Below are 15246 nucleotides of genomic sequence, written 5' to 3' on the forward strand. Positions count from 1 at the left end.
ACACTCATTTCATACAAGTCATCACCCGGTCCATGTTTTGCCATTGTCATATCTCCGTCCTCAGTAACACTCTATAATTCGTGCATCATAGAAAATGGAACTGATAACGGACGAATGGATGACAAAATGTATCATTTTTTACAATACATAATTTATACAATGGAAGTCTGTTTCGTCTTCATACTCGCCAACCCGTGCAGCTTGTCACCCATCGCACGTCACACGTGGTATGTCACATGCCGTTCTCCGCTCCATGTTGTCCGCAACCTGTGCTACACCCACCATCGTCGTTCCTCATTTTTGCTGCTTGGGCCGCTCCCACTGATAGGCCTAAAAATGGTGTGATCAAACGCTAGTTTAATTGTGTCATGTAGATTTAAGCCTATTTAATAGATTTATAAAATTTCCTATTTCAAAATATAGAAAGTATAGAATGAGAAAGGGGTTGATCCACATGGAGGCAACTGTCCTTAAAATCTGAATCTATTTTATGGTTCTAGGAGCTAGAAATTGTATGAACTAAAGGAATGCCTAATAAATAGAGAGATGATGCTAAATAAGAGAAGGGGATTAAGCAAATTGAACCTTCTCTTGAAGATTCAGATTACGTGAATGAATGATGAGAATGATTGTAGTGTTTAGGGCCTTGATCCTCTTGAAATGATCAATAACTAAGTGAAGAAATGGATGGACATAAATCCTGCCCCTTCTTGATAATGATTCTCCCTTGAGTGAATCAAGATCTTGAAGGGAAATTCAATGTAAGTGCTAAACAAGATGTAGTTACTAATAGATTCGATCGAAATGAGATCCTAGAAATGGTAGATGACCTATCTAATTTGTTTTTTATTTTAGATTGCACTCTTGAACTAAGGTGAAGCTCTTCCCTCAATAACTCCTCTAGGATAATGAATAGTTTACCCATGCTTGGAGTTTTGGCAATAAATAAGAAGAAGAACAATAGGGGAAGAAGAAACTCGCCAGATTAACACAAGAGATGCAGAAAAATTTGACTCCAAAAGCTTGTTGTATCCTTCTTGGCCAACTAGGGTTGAGGCAAGTTCAAAGTGGTCCCCCCCCTCCTGAAATTATTTTACAAATCCCTCTAGTAGATTGAAATAGAAGGAAAAGAGAAAACTACCCTCAAAATTTCAGGTCGATCTGACGATGGGATCTCAAGATATCAAGGTTTCAATTTTCTTGAATCATGGTAATCCGAATTCTTCATTTTTTCTCTCCTCCAACTGTCGCCAGCTCATCTTGCCTTCCACGAGAAGGAAGGAATCTCTCTGCGAATATGGTGTTGGAAAATGTCAGAAAATGTGGAAAAAAGTCCAAAAAAGTTAGGAAACACCATTAGTAATTATAAATAAGTAGTATTTTCCTTCTGAAATTAATTTCTTCATGAATCTAAACTCAAATAAATCTGTAAAAATTCCAGAAAATTGTGAAAGATCATAAATTCACACTAAAAATAATTGTAAACAGTTTAAAGCATGATAACATGCGAATATGGGCATTTAGATGCAGATATTTATGATTATGCATGATATTTCTACAATAGTTAGCATGTTATCACCCACCATTCCTCATGAACTCTCACTCCCTATCTTCTCTATCTTACTCTCCCTCACCCACTCATCCCTCTATGCTTTTATATCGGTTACTTTTTTCTCCTTGATTCTCATTTTACTATGTCCCATTATGTTTCTCTCTTTGTTCACCTCTGGCAGGCTATAAAGATTTCTCAAAGCTGTGATGATTGGCTTTGGAGGAGGGTCCCACTTTAATACTAAAAGAGCATTGTTCGAGGGGCGACTTGAGTATCTGATATTTAAAATGACAGCTAAGGATTGTGATATGCCAGAACACGCATATTTAAAGCTTTAATGCTTGAGATATCCTACTCGTGTGTGTTTGCTCCGTTATTTGGGCATTATTATGTTTTGTAAGACCTCTATGTACGAAAAAAAAACATAAAGAAAACGCAAATTGTTCGGGGACAAAGAATTTCAAGTATAAAAGCATACAGGTGTTCCCTTTGAGCCTTATTTAATACCTATGTCCACGTTCAAAAATTCAAATCTAAAATATCAACACTTTTCATCTAAATTCAAATTTCATTTTAACCATTGTCTCATATAATGGATCCTACCTCAATTGTTTCACTTGAAAAGACTCCGATCACAATAATAAGATATTCTTCCTCTAGGGGCATCTCAAATAGTACCGTACTATTTCTTATTTTAGCTCTCCATCATAATCAATATATATCATCCTTCTCAATCTTATTTCTCTCTTCTGTCTTCTCTCATGCTTCACATTCTTCTCAATCTTATTTCTCCTTTCTCGTTCTTCTCTTACGCTTTTCATTCTTCTCATTCTTATTTCTCTCCTCCTACCCTTCTCTCACGCTTCAAACTCTTTCCGATCCGATGTCTCTATTCCCCCTCTTCTTCTTGCTTCTCATTATTTTCAATCTTATTTCTATCTTCTCATTCTTCTCTCAGGCTTCTCATTCTTTTCAGTCTTATTTCTCTCCACTCACTCTTCTCTCATGCTTCACATGCTTCCTCCTCTGAGTAATTAGTTTTTTGCTTTACAATGTTGAGAAAGGTATTGATGCATCAAATTAGACATCTTACATCATATTTAAAATTATTGGTTTAACATTTTACAAGTTTGCTACATTTTACTCTTTTATTTAAAAATTTGCTCTATAAGTTTACTGAGGGAAACATTAAGATGAGGAAGTCCAGTGTGGACACTGTGGCATCCTATTACCACGACTGTGAGCAACATCAACAAGCAATAGAGGTAATAAATGATTGTAAGACATGTCCTGAACGGCCAAGAAAAAATTTTGAGTACTTCACTTCAGTGGACAACTTAAGGCACATATGCAAAGTGTGTCATGATATAAACTCTACGAACAAAGAGTACTTACAATCAAGTAAAGAAGGGAGTACGAATGTTTTTTGGCGACATCTACAAATAGTTCTTTGCAAAGCACATGATGATCTCAAAGGCATATTGAGTTTGCAATGTTCTGATGCAGAAGTGTTTTCCAACTTGTCCTTGACAAAATAGTACTGCACTAGTGTCACTCTAAAGGAGGAAAATCAATAAATTCTAAGGCTTATGGTCTCTAATGCACTGCCATGGTCATTTGCTGACTCAAAGAGATTTCGACGAGCATAGCGATTTAGAGCACAGGCCGACGTAAAGATGTATGGATGGTGGGTATTTAAGAAGACCAGTAGGATAGTGTATGCTCAACTAAAGGTGACGCTTGCAAAGATTTTCAATGATGTACATCATGTGTCCCTCATGGTGGACACTGGGACTACAAATTGTTATGCCCTCTTAGGCGTTACCGCCCATTGGATTGTTGTCTAATAGAAGCTTCAAGAGCAGGTCCTTGGCCTATGACATATTGAAGAAAAGCATGATGTGGGGGGACAATGATAAGGCTCCTTATTGAGGTCCTAGAAGATTACAACCTTCAGTTGAAGGTATGTTCAATTTTTTTATTACCATAGATATTTATATATAAAATATATATATTTAAATTTTTACTAACATGCAGGTCTCTATTGTCACCACTCACGACACTGCAAAAAATATGACAATGATGTGCTTTATAGAAAGTAGATAGTAACTAATAAATCTGACATTCATTGTTGATCTACTTTTACCATGTGTGGCGCATGTCTTGATCTTGATTGTGAAAGCGAGCTTACAAAGCTTGATGTAACACAACGACCGGGATTGAGCGACTCATGCTACACCACAGGAGAACAAACACAAACACGATGGGATGTGGTGAAATGATGCGTATGTTGAAGAAAAATTAACAAGAAATTCATCGGAAGACCAAGTAATCCGAGACACAACCCAGATGATGACACGGGAAGAGTCATGACAAGACCAAGCTCCCATGACCCACGTGATCAGCTTAGAAGTCCGACAGAATGGGGGATGACCTTCGTCCTAAGACTTCCACACCATTCAAAGTGATCAAACCGATCAGGCACCATCAAGAAAATAACTACTACAGTAATTTATGGCTATTCCTAAGCACAAGTAGATTTCACTCTTGGCAGTGGAGCAGTCAAAAAAAATTCAGCACTGAAAGACATAATTAAACTGCAATATTAAGGGAGAGGGAAAGAGGATGAGTGACTTGTGGGCACGACCGGGGCGCTCGAAATAAGTTGCAGGTTGCTCTTAGGTGAGAGAACGTGATCAATGGTCTGAGACTCAGGGACGGTTGATTGTGGGGTCGACTTCGAAGGAGTCAAGCACATTTGGGAAGGCCTGGTCCAACTATGTCGAGCAACAAACTTTGTTCACTAAGACCAATTCGGCATGCAATGGCAGTTCGTGGAGGGGAAGCAATCGTAGAGAATTGTCTCGAATGTAGAAGATGGCACCGAATTAAACGATGATGATGTGGAGAACGTCAACAATGGGATTGACGGTGCTCTAGGGTGGACACTGAAGCACGTCAATGTCAACGAAGGAGATGATGCCCCTGGGCTGGTTGTGGTGTTGGACGGGTTCGGTCGACGGCAGATCTGGATTGCCAAAGTTCTCAGTTGACCTATCAACCACCCGGGAAACGATTTCAGATGACAATGGTCAAGCAAGAGTTTCTATCCAGAGTCGGAATATCTAGTCAACAACAATGATATTTAGGGACGCTATGATGAATCTCACAAAGGTACAATGCAAAATGATGTTCACGAGGCATAGATTTCTGGATCTGACGAACCAAACTTCTGTGAACAGTGCTCTGATCGTCGAATGTTTTCCGGTCAACTAGTGGCGAAGAGAAATCGATGAGGTGGTGGGGCTCTAGGCCATCGAGAAATCACAAACAATATCCTCCAATCGAACCCAAATGGAACGATGTCTGTTCTAGAAGGAATCGACTAGAGAACTTTTGGAAAACACAACACGATAACTTTCATTCAAAACTTCAACAATTGACAACTTCTTGCCCACGTCCCTGATGGAAATATATATGTGGCCGGCAAGCCAATCACACATTCCACATCTCGTTCCATATTTATTAATAGAACATATTCATTATAGTGCACGTGTGATGCGTATAATGAAGTCCATGAATACATGATCGGGCTTAGTGAATTATGATGAGATCGTAATACGGAGATCACTAGTCGTTAAGCATGTGTTCTAAACATTCCTATTCAAAGGATACGCGAGAAGGACATCAAAGTATCCGGATAGAATAGCACTATCTAGCCTCACTCATATGGTGAGTATGGCCGGTCCCGTAGCCATTAGTGTGGCGACACTAAGGATAGATAGTGGGTGCTCTTTAGCAGAAAGAGTTCACTGAATTGATCCGTACGAATCCCTGAATGGTATTATACCAAATTTTTAATCAGGTTGATTCACGTCACGGTTGTGTAAGTGGTCCTTAGACTTGAGACACCAAAGACATCTTGTGGACGGACGGTTGTACTTTGGCTATGGCCAACGAGTCTCTAATCATGGGATTCTAAACGGTCTTAGTTCGGGTGCATCAAGAAGTACACGAAGGCGATTGAGTGGTCAATATGGGATCGTCCACCCTCGGTATAAGAGGTGAAAGCCCAAGGAAGACGATGCAACGAAGTCCTTGGCCAAGGCAGTGAAATATCGGAGAAGAGTTCTCCGATGATTTCCGAATGCATCAGTACTAACTTGGATGATCGATTAGGGTTTGACAGTTGACCATACCCTAAGTTGTCCAAGGAGCGTCAAGTGGATGAGGGATTATACATACATGGTAACCGATGACGAACAGGTTCCATGAGTGAGTCGATACACACTCCATTGTATCTTCTAGGACACGAGGTGTAGCTTGGCACCCCACGTGTCGGAGTCTCGACCTATCGATTGGGTTAAATCGATCCGATATTAATTAATCTATATGATGATATAGTTAATTAATTTGGAAGACCAATAAAAGTTATTGGGCTTCTGGAGTCGTTAACTAGACTGATACATGGGCCTAGAGGGTCACACGCAAATGGTCTTTTGGACGTTGGAAGATATACTTAAGTTTTGGGGGTTTTTATGAAAAATACCCACTTAGTATAAATAAGGGAAGGCCCTGAACGAAATTCACCCAGGCCAGAATTGTTCAGGGGCCTTTCCCCTTCTTCTTCACTCTCCCCACACCCCCTCTCCATCCCTGATGTGATCGGGACGACGTAACGACGCCGACGGAGAAAGAACGGGGCTCGTCAACGAGAAGGAGGAGATCTGACGCGCCGAGGATTGCGTGGATATGTCTAGAGGCTGAAAATTTGAGCAGCTCGACTCGTCTCACTCCGGGATCGAAGAAATCAAGAATGAGATTCGTGCAAGGTACTTCGTTTTAATGGTTTTTGTCGATGCCGTTCGATTTGCAAAGAGTCTTCCGCTGCGCATCATTTTGTTTTGTTCATCCATCTCAAGGCCTATAGAACCCAACAGTCCCCCCCCCCTTCTCTTCTTATAGTAAAAAGAAGGCGGTTTTGGGTGACTAATGGACACCTTTTACGGGGAAGCTTAGTGGCCTTCCCCCTCAAAGGGTCCCTTTTTTGGGGGGGGGGGGGGGGGGAGAAGAAGAAGTCAAACATGGACTCCCCCCCCTAAAGGTGCAAGTAGAACACCACACAAACAAACACATGTGGGGGAGGCCCATACACACATAGGAGAGGACCTCCCTACAATCAAAGGACGACAATAAAAGAGTAAAACGACACTATGACGGGGCACGTACAAGAGGAATGGGTCGTCATAAAACCATAAATGGACACGACATGTAACAAAATGACTCGAGCGTATTTTCTCAAACCTGGTAGCAGAAATGTGGGTTTTTCCCATCGGTTCGGGCTCCACAAAGTGGCTGGTGACGAATCTGGACGCGCTCGACTGGATGGTCCTCCATCATCCTCCCGGGGTGGGAAGATCTTGACTCCGCCGAGTTATAGCCAATGATATCTGCAAGGGGTTGGACAAGATCTGATCGCAGCCAAAGAAGTTATGCCTCTAAAATCCTCGTATCATTGGAGGACAGTCAACCCTGCCAATGCACAAGGAACTTGCTGTCCACCGCTCCCCTGCAGCGTTAATTACCTCCTCCAGTACCGAATCGACATTCTCATGCCTCACTGGGGATAGGATGGGAGGGGATAGATGGTGTCTCTCGCTCACTTCACTACTAAGGCTCGAGGGGTTGTGAGGCACAATGATGGGTGGCATAGGAAGTACCAGACCATATCACTAACGTTGAAGGTGGGACAGATCCGCCAATTTGGAGGGATACCCACAATGTAGGCATTCTTGCTGACCATACGAACTATCGGGAAAAGCCCATCACTACGAGCACGAAGCTTCGTAGCGATGGGTCTCTCTCTCTCTCTCTCTCTCTCTCTCTCTCTCTCTCTCTCTCTCTCTCTCCTCTGACTCTTTGTGATGATTATTAGTGATGTGTATCTCTCTCTCTCTCTTTCCCTTTCGGTCCCTCTCTCATCCCTCTCTCTATTTCTTTGTCTTTGCTCCTCTCTCTCCTTTGTTCTCTCTTTATCTCTCTATCTCTCTCTCTAATGGGAAATGGTTAACCGTTCTTTTTCTCTGTCTCCTCTCTCTATTCTTTGACTTTTCTTCCCATCTCTCTCACGTTCTTTTCTCTCTCTCCTCACTCTACTCCTTTATTTGACTTTTCTTCTCCGCTCATTCTCTTTCTTCTATGTGTTCTCTCATCCTTTTTAACCGCCTACAATTATTGACTGTTCCACCTTTCTTTTTCTCTCTAATTTTCTCTCTTTCTCTTTTCTCTCATAACTTCCGATTTGGCTTTTCTCATAACCTCTCCCCCTCACCTTTCTCCACTACTTTCTCTACGTGGAACCACCCTTATCTATACCATTTCCATTCAACCACCATTCCAAATTTGACTGCTTATTTTCCTTGTAACTGCATGTTTTCTTCCCTTTAAAATGGCCATGAGCCTGCTTGTATGAACATCTTTTGTTGGAGAATTATTGTGAAGTTATTTTGTGAGAAAAGAGTGATTCTTGGTGATTTTCTTTGGCGATAACGGCAACGGGCAATGGATCGACAACGGAACGAGCTCGTATCTTGTCTACTTCAACATTGTCAACTCCTCTTGGGTTTCTTCTTCCTCTTTCTCCATACTTCCCTATCCATAACTTACCTATCCACTTATCCCCACCATTCCCCATCATTGAACACTTTCCTTCAAATTAAGCCACCATCTTCACCTAGTTCAACCATCCTTCTTCTTCATTTCACCAATTCCCACACCGTGCCCCATCCAACTCCTCCAACCTCACACTTCACCTCCACTCCTTGCATCTTACCCATCAACCTTCTCTTGTGCCGATCAGTTCACACATTTCCTTTTTTATCTGTATTTCCACACCCTCCCTTCTCTCCGTTTGCATCACTCGTGGAGCTGCATTTCAACGTAACTCAAGGCCATTCAACATCAAGATACTCAAGCTATTGGCTCCCATCTCTCAGGTACCTTGAGACACCTTAACTTTTGAGATTTATATGGTTCATGATAATTATTAATTTGCTCAAGTGAGAGTTGCTTAGAATTTATGTATTGCGCTTTAGACGACCATTTCAAATACTCTATTCCCAATAATTATCACGTTATTGTATTACCAAAGTGCCTTGTAGAGTCCCTGCTCCATTTACGTAATCCCTTCTTATAGGATTATACCGGCTTCGGATCACCCTCAAGGAATCATAATTACCTACTTAATTGTGTTATTTTATTAAATTCACGAGTCTATTTTTGTGTCCCGCATCACTCTCTCCCCTTTTTCACTCTCTCTCTCTCTTGTGTTCTGTTTTATCTCTTTGTGTGCCTTTCTCCTCTCCTCACATTATGTCTCTATATCTCTCCCCCCTCTGTTCTGTATTTATCTCTTTGTGTGTCTCTCTCCTCTCCTCTCCTCACATTATGTCTCTATATCTCTCCCCCCTCTGTTCTGTATTTATCTCTTTGTGTGTGTCTCTCCTCTCCTCTCCTCACTTTATGTCCCTATATCTCTCTGTCCTCTCTACTCTGTCTTTATCTCTTTGTGTATCTTTCTCCTCTCCTCTCTTTCTGCCTCTATATCTCTCTCTCCTTTGTTCTCTCTTTATCTCTTTGTCTCTCTATCCTCTCCTCTCCTCTCTTTCTGTCTCTCTCTCTCTCTCTCCTTTTTTCTCTCTTTTCCAATCTATCTCTCTCTCCTTTTTTCTCTCTTTTCCAATCTATCTCTCTCTCCTTTGTTCTCTTTATCACTCTATCTCTATCTCTCTCTCCTCTCCCTACTCTATCTCTCTCTTTGTCTATGCGTGTCTCTCTCTCTCTCTCTCTCGTCCTCTCTCTCCTCTCCTCTCTTCTCTCACTTTCTTTCTCTCTCCTCTTGTCTCCTCTCTATGATATATCAGAAAGATACAAGTTTTTTGCATCATATTTTAGTCTTCCATAAGATTGAATTATAATGCAGATCTTATATATGAATTTTCTTATTTGGAATACTATAAATATTTTTCTTTAATCTTAAGCTTAAATCACAAATTATGACTCATAACCAAAATGGATGCGATTGGAAGTTTCATGAAAACCATTGCCTGCATTCATAAAACTATGAAGCACATTCTTTCTAATTTTTCTTCAATAATTTCTTCATAATATTATTTAGTGTCTAAGACATCAAGGTTTTTTGGATATCTACAAATGGCTAAAATATATTTCATTGATACTAAAGGTACATCAGAACCAATTTATAACAAGAAGTTTATAATTGTATAAATATAATTCGGGATAAGTAAATAATTGTTTTTTACTACTTTGTTATATACTTTGAATCAAACTATGTGAACATTTTACACATTTTCTATTTTTATGTGAATTACTATTTAGAAAACATAATACTGCCATTGATTTATTTGATAAATTCTGGATTTTTCATGTATTCATAGATTCAAGATATTCTATAATTAAAATTATGTCATGGATATCTCTATTAACTGACTAGATGTCAATATAGGATTACCCAGTTGCTTATAAATAGTTCAAAATATCTTTGAGCCGGGTGAGTTGACCATGGCATTAAGCATAGAGAATATTTTTTCAGCCAATGTATCTAAGGGAGATGTACAAACTGAAGATAGTTCCAATTCAGATTGAGATCGGGTAGCTGGGAGGTGTGATGGAGTATGCGTGCTCGCTCCAACGGATGCGCCTTCAAAGTCACCAGCATTGTCATCGTCAACCCCCGCCGGCTCGCATCCCACCCGATCGGCATGCCAAGGCGACGATGAAAAAATACGTGTTTAACAGCCCCCGGTGAAAAGCACGAACCCACCATCACCTGATTTGAATTTCTCGCCGGCTCATGCTCGTTTATTTCCTCGTTTTACCATGCTTGTGTTTTTGTTTTCATCGTGTCAGTTTGTCGCGTCATGTTGTGTCCGTCGTGTGTCGTGTGGCCTGTCTTTATGTTCATTAGCTTCTTTGTTTTAATTTTTGTTGTAAAGGGACCCCATGTATAAGGGCCCCTTAATGGACCCTCTTGTAAGGGCCCATCATCGCCTATATAAGGCCATGATGGGCACCAAACCATTTCAGATCTGGAATTTTTGTTTTGGCAGTAACCCATGTCCAGATCTCACCAGGAACAAGAAAGGAGGAGGAAGGAGGAAGAGAAGAGAGAAGGAAGAAGAGTGAAGGGTGGAGAAGAGAGGAGGTGTGTATGTTGCCAGAATACCATCACTTCCATCGTGCAAGCCATCGTGATCTGTCCTGGGATTGTAGTGCAAGACGCACACATTCTTCCACTGTTTGGTGTTTCCCGGATATCGATATCCACGGTCGTTATCGTGAGTGGTCTACGATCGTGCGACCGGGGCCCTACGACTACGACAGAGCACCACGACGTTGTTGCACCGCGCGATATAGACAGCCAGGGCCCAACTGCACATCGTTCTAGTGTGGTCGCTCGCGATGTAAACTGAACGGCCGCGCTGACCACAGAGTAGCTCTGTTAAGGCTGTAGCTAAGTGCCAGCATCTCGTCGATGCCAAGACGCCAACCGGGCTGCATTTGCGTGACCACGCGGTCTTACGACTCCGCAGGTGAACCTCTCCGTACATCGCTCGGATCTCGTCGACATCCTTGGCAGTTCTCACTGCCTCAGATTGCCCCTTGCCTTGATACCAAGCCGACGACTGCCCCAGTGTCCTCGGGAGGGAAACACCTCCGGTGTGGTCCATGACCTGATTTGCTCGATCAGGAGATGCTCCACTAGCGCAGTGGGCCCGGAGCTATGTATCCTAGGAATATTACGGGACAACTCTGTTGTCCTCGGGTGTTACATGGCCGTACCATGTCCTTGCAAGGCCATCCACTGATCCACACTCGATTGCTGACCGAAACTATGCACGACCTGTCGCCCGAAGATCAATTGCCGTCCACTGTACTTCTTGGCTGTGCCAATGCCACGTGAGTACCAACTGCACTGAGTGCATTGTAGTGTCAAGTCCTCGCGGCCTATCTAGTTCAGCCATTGCTTGAGCCGCCACTCTGTTGTACGCCTCTTCCAACTCGTCTCCTCACCTCCGACCTCCGATATTACACTCCTGCACCACATCACCGCCGCCAGTTGAGCCGAGCCGTGGCAATCTACTGCACACCTCCACCTACTTTCCCGCACCTACGACACATTCTTGCCTATCTGCCACCATCGGCCCGTGCCCGATGAAGATGTCGACAATGAACGCCGCCATTGACAAGGTACATCGGTCCCCTTGCTCGTCAATTATATTACGCCTTTCAGCATATTTTCGGCTGCACTCCACCGCGCTCGGGTTAGTTTAGGTGAGAGGTTACTTTGAAAAAACTACGAATCGAGTGACTTCCTACGTACGGGCTGAGCCCGTGCATTATTTGCGAGTGCCAACGGAAATATTCTGTCTGGCGATGTAGTCACCGTCGTCGCTCCGGCGAGGGTCAGAAGGTCACTATCATTGTCCTCGATCGCTCACCTAGGGAGCTTGGAACTCGACGAATCCCCACGAGTCAGTGTATGCACGTACTTTTGCCTAGGTTGCACGTCTTCATGTAGTTACATTTCCCCTTAGGGATTTATCTGTCTGACGACGTCAATGACGACGACTGACATCATCTAGGTATCCGAGTATCATCTCAGTACCGACCGAACGACGTCCGGCATCAAGATGCCTGGTCTACCTTATGTACTTAATAAAGTCTTCCTGACCCATTGACCTGCCCTCTTGAATGTAATACTTAGGCAACTGAACCTCCAACCCTTGATTGGCTTTAAATCCTACTTGCCTACATAAAATTTAATCACTAGTTGACCCAAATCTCAGCTTGCTATCTTGGGCTTCGCGCAAATGTCCCTAACTCCAGGTTGAACCAACTCCATACTTCTTTTGGGCAGGTTGAGTTACTCTCCTCTGCCCCCTGCATGAACCAACCCCCAACTTGCTCCTTTGGGTTGATATTGTTAGTCTTCTCTGACCCTAGGTTGCCTTGACCCCTGCTTGGTCCAACCCCCAACTTGCTATCTTGGGTTAGTAGGGCTAGTCTTTCCTGACCCCTGGTTGACCCAACCCCTAACTTTTGGTTAGGTAGGCTTAGTCTTCCCTGAACCTTAGTTGACTTGACCCCCAACTTGCTCTCTTTGGTCGTTAGGGTTAGGGTTGGTTTTCCTTGGTTGACCTAACCCCCTGACTCGTTCTTTTGGTTGGGTAGGGTCAGTCTTCCCTGGCCCCGCTTGACCCAATCCCCAACTTGCTCTCTTGTGAGGGTTAGGGTTAGGGTAACCCTAACCCTAACCTACCCTGCTTGACCCAACCCCCAACTTGGTCTCTTTGATTGTTAGGGTTAGTGTTAGTATTCCCTTGTTGACCTAACCCCTAACTCGATTCTTTTGGTTGGGTAGGGTTAGTCTTCCCTGGCACCTACTTGACCTGACCCCCAACTTGCTCTCTTGGGTGGGTAAGGGTTAGGGTAACACTAACCCTAACCCTAACCAACCCTGGTTAACCCCACCCCCCAACTTGCTCTCTTGGATGGGCTAGGGTTAGGGTAACCCTAACCCTACCCCACCCTGGTTGACCCAACCCCTAACTCTTTCTTTTGGTTTGGTAGGGTTAGTCTTCCCTGACCCATAGATAACTTGACCCCTGCTTGACTCAACCCCCAAATTGCCCTCCTTGGGTTTGTAGGGTTAGGGTTTATCCTAACCAAACCCTAAGTCTTGGCCGGCTTAGAGTTAGTCTTCCCTTATCCTTGACCCTGGTTGACCCAAATCTTACAATATCCTTGAATTTAATGTGCTATCTAAAGAAGGCCATTTTCCCCTCTGATTACTGTATAGACCCGCATCTTTATTAATTACTCATATCTTCTCTTTTTGTCCATCTATCGTTATCATTGACCCGGCGAGTCAATGCCGACAGCTGTCGCCGAGTCAGCAGAATTATCAAGATCTGAACCGGGCCGTTTCCGTGGGTAAAAGAGGCGGGCGGACCCCATCCAGATCTATTCTTCTTTTTATGAGGCGGCTTGCCGTCCGGATTTTAAAATTTTTTTTTGGAGTTATTGTGGATTTTAAATTTCAAAATCGGTGGACTGTTCCGCGCGCAAGTGTTGCGCGGGCCCGTGGAAGTTGCTTCGCGTTGGCGTCATCCGTGGCGTCTGGGAAGAACACGCAGACGAGAAATTCAAAAAAAGTTGAAAAAAAGCTGTTCAAGAAGATCAAACTCTTGTTCTAATCCGATTCTCTTACCCACGCCTTTTTCGAATCTGCTCGCCTTCGCCCGCTGATTTCCCCGATCCAAATTTTTACAACCGCTTGCCAGATCTATTTACAGATTCCTGTGCAGGTGCGGCGAGGGGAAAACCGTCGGATCGAGATCGGCGAGAGCAAATCGGCGCGGGATGGAGGCGGAGTTGGCTAGTTACATTGCTGGCGTTGTCTCGGAGAGCCAGATAAACTCCAACGGACTGTCAAAGAGGCCTCCGTCGTAGATAACCGTCTCGTCGGCCTCCGTTTGCCAAAATCTCTTCTCGTACGCATCGTAGTCGAGATCGTCGTACGAATTTGAAATTTCCTCTTCCAGGCTCCATATCTCCTCCGGCGGACTGAAATCGGAGGTCTCGGTCGGCGGGAGGCCGAGCTCATCATCCGACGCTTCGAGAAGAAAGCCTAGATCTGATTCTTTCGAATCCCGATCGTCGGATCCAGAGGAGACATCGCAGGACGAAGGAGAAGAAGACGCGATCTCCTCTTCCAAGCTCCTCATCACGTCGGCCAGATCGCTCTTCGCAACCTCGGCCTCATCCAACTCGTCTAGAACTTCGAGATCGGAAGAACGAAACTTCTTCCCTAGCGGAGTCTCGTCGACGTCGACGTCATCCCACGATCTCTTGGCGTCGCCGTGCTCCATTGAAGACTACCAGAACCGAGTTCCAAAGAGAGAGAGAGAGAGAGAGAGTTAGAGAGAGAACGCGGAGGTCACAATGAGGTGGGGGAGGAATTCGGGGGGGTATTTATAGCCGGACAGGCGTTTAAATTAATTAAATAATTTAGTTTCTTCGACGTGAGGTAAAAAGAAAAGGCGGTGAGGGGGAGGTCACGAGCGGTCTGCAAGTTTCTCTCTCCTCGAGCGTGCTCCACGTACCCTATCCGCTTATAACGGACGGCTTTGGAATCCGGGGGTTGGGGTCCGTAATACGGTGGGAAAGCCCGCGCTCCCACGTGACAGTCGGTTGGCGACCGACGGCCATCTCCCACGTGAAAGAAGGATCTAGAGACCGGCCGGCACGTGCCGACCTCTCTTTACCGGGGCCGGCGAATGGCGAGCGAGACGTCGCGAGAGCGACACGTGGCAGAATCCGTTCTGGGAAACAGCGAGGAATCAAAAAAGGATTTTAATTAGACGCTAACGGTTGTTAATTTGTGATAATTTTGCTTTTTAAAATTAAGGGAATGTTGGTGGGCCCAATTGGCTGAGCCTTATCTCTGTCTCTCTCTACTCATCGAAACCGGCCAATAGGGGCTCTTCTCTGTTTCTCTCTCTTCATTTAGGAGGGTGGCCGCCGTTATCGAAACAGGCTGAGTTGGGGAGAACCGATTGAGACGTGTGTCTCTCTCTTTCTCTCTCGAGAAAATTGATTTTTATTTATTA

General features: G+C 43.9%; 1 protein-coding gene across 1 annotated transcript; it reads right to left on the bottom strand.

Annotated features, from left to right (window-relative positions):
• Positions 1-13633: 13633 nt before the first annotated feature.
• LOC144714994 (uncharacterized) lies at positions 13634-14593 on the bottom strand. Its single transcript, XM_078589827.1, has 2 exons — positions 13845-14593; positions 13634-13753 (listed from the first exon to the last, which is right to left on the bottom strand). Exon 1 carries the CDS (start codon positions 14503-14505, stop codon positions 14017-14019), a length of 489 nt encoding a protein of 162 aa, XP_078445953.1. The 5' UTR covers positions 14506-14593; the 3' UTR covers positions 13634-13753; positions 13845-14016.
• Positions 14594-15246: the final 653 nt, after the last annotated feature.

The sequence above is a fragment of the Wolffia australiana genome, chromosome 18 (assembly GCF_029677425.1).
Source record: "Wolffia australiana isolate 7733 chromosome 18, ASM2967742v1".
Taxonomy (NCBI): domain Eukaryota; kingdom Viridiplantae; phylum Streptophyta; class Magnoliopsida; order Alismatales; family Araceae; genus Wolffia; species Wolffia australiana.

Bases quoted from the DNA above. Each gene is read 5' to 3' on its own strand.
- LOC144714994 (XM_078589827.1), bottom strand. From the start codon at position 14,505: ATGGAGCACGGCGACGCCAAGAGATCGTGGGATGACGTCGACGTCGAC.